At 38.0% G+C, this 5,039-nt stretch overlaps 1 protein-coding gene across 1 annotated transcript in view; it reads left to right on the plus strand.

Annotated features, from left to right (window-relative positions):
- Positions 1 to 4,036, plus strand: part of AKT1 (v-akt murine thymoma viral oncogene homolog 1) — a 34,844-nt gene extending 30,808 nt beyond the window's left edge. The window contains exons 11-12 of the mRNA XM_009574642.1: positions 2,578 to 2,680; positions 3,341 to 4,036. Coding sequence (XP_009572937.1) covers positions 2,578 to 2,680; positions 3,341 to 3,420 — 183 coding nt within the window. The 3' untranslated portion in view covers positions 3,421 to 4,036. The remainder of the gene's footprint in view (positions 1 to 2,577; positions 2,681 to 3,340) is intronic.
- The last annotated feature ends 1,003 nt before the right edge of the window (positions 4,037 to 5,039 follow it).

Here is a 5,039-nt window from a genome sequence, read left to right on the forward strand (position 1 = left end):
TCTGGTGCAAAGAAAGGTGTGATTTAATTTGCAGTATTTTGCCACCCACAAGCGAAACATACGCAATGAGATTTTAATCACATGTTTTTTTCTAGTCTTTTTTGTCTCTTAAACCAACGTAAGCCTGCAGGTATCATGCTGGTCTGCAGCAGTGGGAAGCTACAGGTGGCACCTCTGTGCCAGTTGAACTGCAGAGCTATTGCAGTGACAGCTTTTCAGTAAAGCAACATACTTGCTTGGTAAAGCCAGCGTTAGAGCTTTCTGCGGCTTCCCCTCTGTTTCCAGCTTAATGTTCTGAATTTGACAGCTAGGGGAAAAAAAAGTGTCTTGTGGGTGCATCATAATCTGTCTCAAATTGCTTTTAACAGATACTAAAATAAAAGGGAAAATGATACAGGCAACGCTAGCCCATTACACGTGTGTTCTGACTTAGGATTGCTGCTCCGAGTCGTTCTGATGTGCATAGTTCAGGTGTCTGCTGCAGTGCCCAAGTCCTAAATCACTCTGTGCTGTGCACAGCAAGCTAGAGCAACTGGGAGCATTGCGAGTGCCAAAACCACCATTAGCTTAAAAGGACAGATACAACTTCACACACGCATGCACGCACAGCTTGTCAAAAACAAACCAAGGTTCGCTTTAAGGAATAGGCAGGCAACTGCTGTAAGGAGAAAGAGAATAGAGGTAAAATGTGAAAAAAAGAAAGCTCATCCTGAACAGGGTTTTTATACATAACATGCTGGTTTGACTTGATTGAGAATAGCATTATTAACATTATAATGTGAAGCATTCCCTCTTCAATAGCTTCAGGAGGACTGTAAGGCTCAGAGAGAGTTGTGGCTTCGGGATATCCTGTTTCCTTTTCCTTTTTAAATTCAGGACATAAAGACCACTTCTAAGGACCTAATGTTTTTCACAGGAACATTTGCCAGGCTCCTTTAAGCCATCCTTGGGCGCAGAGGAACATTAATAATTCAAAAAAATGATGATGAATATATACTGTAATTGTGCTCTCTTACAATAAACAGAATTTTTATGTCCCTTAATTTTTAAAGATTGGTTTTAAACTGTAGAATGTTTCTTTGTATTTGGAAATATCACCTTATGTGTAGGTTACACTTAAAGTCTTTACATTGAAAATGAAGGAGCTTCATTGGATTGTTGTCTGTGAGACAGGACAACGCTCTGTTAGGTGCTCTCAAAACAGATCAGAAAGATGATCCTGGCGATAGGGAGCTTGAAGCTAGTGGTTTTCTTACTAACTGACTTGCCAAGCAAATGATTCTTCAGATCTAAGCTGGAGGAAAAGTTGGGGGTGGGGAAGAGGTGTTTTGTACACTCAAGATTTGCAGGTAGTGATTTCTGTCGGTGGTGTTCTTATTTCTGTAAGAGCAGAAGTGCGAGTCTCAGGGTCACTGCTTAATTCCAGTTGGAGCAGTTTACCACTTGCCTTGATAAACCTTTCCCTGCAGTTTCAGATTGGAAGCCATATACTTCCTCAATCACGCTCCTAAATTGTTGCCTGGTGTGGCTCTGTGCTATTAAAAGATGGCCATGCTTAACCCCAGTGATGGGCGAACTGAAGCCCAGCGCTGAGAGCTATTACATGTCCTCTGTGGGAGGGCTAAGAACAGTGTTTACATTCTGTTTCTACCGCATCGTGCAGCGGGGAGGTGAGAGAGGTCTGAATCCCAGCTCCGTTGCCCTCCAAAATTGTACGTGTTCCAACTCTGTGCATCTGTATGCAACCAGCTCCGCCACCCCGCTTCCCAGGCGTGCTCCTCCTCCAGCCCCCGTCAAGCAGCTCTGCTCCATCTGGAGTTCCTCTTGCCAGAGCTTGCCTAGGTACACACGGATCATTTCTAGCCTGTCTGCCCAAGCAAGTGTCAAGAATAAAACCCAAATAGTGCAACTCGTGGTGTAACAAGAGGAGAATGTTCACCGCTAAGCACGCTTGATTTTTTTGTAAGCACTCCAGATTTTCTAAGTTCAGAGTTGATATCAAACTGCTTTTGGGGACTGGGAGTATAAATGCTTAATGTTGCTGCTGCCTTGTCCTAAATTCTCCCGGGTTGGTGCGACCTACAGCACCGTTGCAGTCAGAGCTGCATGGGCACAGTAATTTTTTTGGTGAACGTTACAACCCTTGTGGTGATACGCAAGTCTAGCTGATCAGTTTGGTATCACTGAGCATCTTTCTTACTCATTTTCATCCTCCTCAAGCATAAATCTGACTAGATGCAGTTGACAATTAGGTGGGGAACCGGTATATACTATTATTTTTAAAATTTGTAAGCATATTATTTATTACTTGAAGAAATGTTAGGATTCTAGGTTTTTCTTTATGCAATCAAATCCCAGCGACAAAATGCCTTAAATGCCCCATAAATAGGAAGTACGCACCTAAATAAATACTTTTTACTGAACATGGTTCCTTCTTTATGAACTGGTGTTTTTTAAACTTATTTTAGGAATGTAGGAAAAGGCACTGTAGCTTATAACTCTATTTCAAATTCTACCTGTGTCAAACAGTACTGCAAGAACCTGTAAATAGACAGTATTTTTTTTTCCTTTTCATAGCTTGTACCTCCATTTAAGCCACAAGTTACATCTGAAACAGATACAAGATACTTTGATGAAGAATTTACAGCACAGATGATAACAATCACTCCTCCTGACCAAGGTAAAGTTTTCCCAAATGTTGCCCACTATGTTCTCCAGAGGACCAGAAATAATTTGCTGTAATGTTACCTGGTCTCTTTAGACAATGTGAAAAAGCATCACTTTAAACTTGCTGGTTTTCCATATATGTATTTGACCAAGAAGTTGGTAAACTGATGTGAAACTTTCCAGTTTGGGAAATGAAAAACCTGTTTTAGAAGATAGTGAAATTATTTGTACTGTTGTCTTTTCCAAATCTGCACGTTCCCACTGGAAAATAATTCTGTTCATGAGTTTTGCATGTGTACATCTGCACACACACTGTGTATATGCAAGCAAATATATTTTATTTGCATGGTAACTGAGCATGTTTGATGCTCTGAAATAGCAATTGCCAGAAATTCAGAACACTGAATATGGATTTAAGCAATGCAGCTCGTAGCAATGTTAAATGGACATCCAAACAACTGTTTACATACAACAATCAGGATCTTCTGTGATGCCCATTTAATGGAGTGAGATTTAAGACTTCCTGTTTCTTTGTCCTTTCAAGTTGTGGAAGAAAAAGTGAAATTTTCTGAAATAATTTTGCCGTGCATTATCTTATTGTTTGTTTACTTTAAAAGGTAGCAAATGTTGTCTACTGGTTTTTTTTGGTGTTTTTTTTTTTTCCATTTTTCAGATGACAGCATGGATTGTGTAGATAACGAGAGAAGACCTCATTTTCCTCAGTTCTCCTATTCAGCCAGTGGAACCGCTTAATGTTTTGCAATGTTCTCCCATTCAGAAACAAAACAGACTGCATTTTGGGGACCTTACTTCAATGGACACTAGAGAACTTTCTATATTATCTGAATTACAAACTGTGTTTGTATTACGATTTAGATGAATTTGTAGGAAGCCTCACAGATTCTGTATTTAAAACAATTCTTTGATGCATTTTTGAGAAGGAAAACAAATCCATTCTTAAAGTATTACGTCAAGGCTTTTATGCTGAATGACCATAGGTTTTTAAGAATATACACCAAAACTGTTTACTTTAGAAATAATTAAGGTATTCAACATATCAGCAACTCTGACCAGAAAATCCCCTTATTTTATTTATTTCATACAGTTCATTATCTAAATATAGAATCTGCACTCTGAACAATTAGATTTATATAGGAAGATATAAGACTTTAGTAGCTAGTGCAATAATGTAAGCAACAAAGTGAAAAAACTCTGGAGGGTTAAGGTTCAAACTCATTTTGGACAGCAGTGAAGTGTCATCCAACTCCAGAAAACCAACTATAGGAACAGCATTAATGGCCTCAGTGAGGTAAATCAAAAAGCAAAAGTTATTTTTGTTATAACATCTGCTACAAGACATTACATATCAAACTGAATCCAGTGAAATTGCCACGTCGTACAAATGAGTATTCCATTCTAGACAATTATTCCATTTGCATAGAGGAATACTTCATAGGATTGGCTTCTCAGAACCTAGAAAATGCTTGATTTACCAATCTAATACGAAATGCAACAACACAAAATCACCCACTTTCACCACTGTATAAAAATACCATACAGGTCTAAGTGAGAAATCATCTTAATGAGCGAGTCAACCAGACAAAAGTACATTTTGGCGCTGAAGTAATGACTTGTTGCCGCTTTTTTTTAATGAAAAGATATATGAATATATATAAACACTTAATGATTTTTTGCATCATGCCAGATCATTTCTTCTTTCTTGAGTGTGCATTAAAGGTATCAGCCAACAGTTCATGGTGCCTTCTCACTCTTGAAGATTCACTTTAACAGTGTTTCCCATGTGTAAGAAAAAAACTAGGTTGAAACTTCATAAGTGTTTGAATAATAATGGTGTTCAAAAAGTGAATATTTTTTTTTTGTTTTTCATTTTTAATCTTAGTGGAAAATTCCCCACACCCTATTTTTGTTGTATCCTGTTTCTTTGTAATTTTCATAAAAGCAGTCTTATTCTGTCTCTGCTGCGAATGAATTTATTCCATTGTAGGTTGCGTTCTCTTAAATTGCTTTTTTTTTGTTTTTCATTCTCTTGACTGTATAAAAAATGATGACATGTACTGCAGTTAACTAGCATTTAATTTTTTATTTGAAAGGGAGTATGTTATGAAAACCCTCGCTTCCCCTTTCCATCAGAAACTGCTGTGTTTGCACAGAGAGCCCATCATCTTGACTTTTTTTTTTTAACAACATTCAACTCTAGTATTTTTACTCATGATATGAAAGTTTCCCTCCAAATACTTAAATAAAAATTGCTTTAACAAGTTAGGTTCTTATTTCTTGTGGTAGGAGCCTCCTGAATTTGTAGAGATGCAACAACTGCTCCAGTTTCTTGAGTCTGATGTGCACATCACCAA

Source organism: Fulmarus glacialis, unplaced genomic scaffold, assembly GCF_000690835.1.
Source record: "Fulmarus glacialis isolate BGI_N327 unplaced genomic scaffold, ASM69083v1 scaffold6433, whole genome shotgun sequence".
Taxonomy (NCBI): domain Eukaryota; kingdom Metazoa; phylum Chordata; class Aves; order Procellariiformes; family Procellariidae; genus Fulmarus; species Fulmarus glacialis.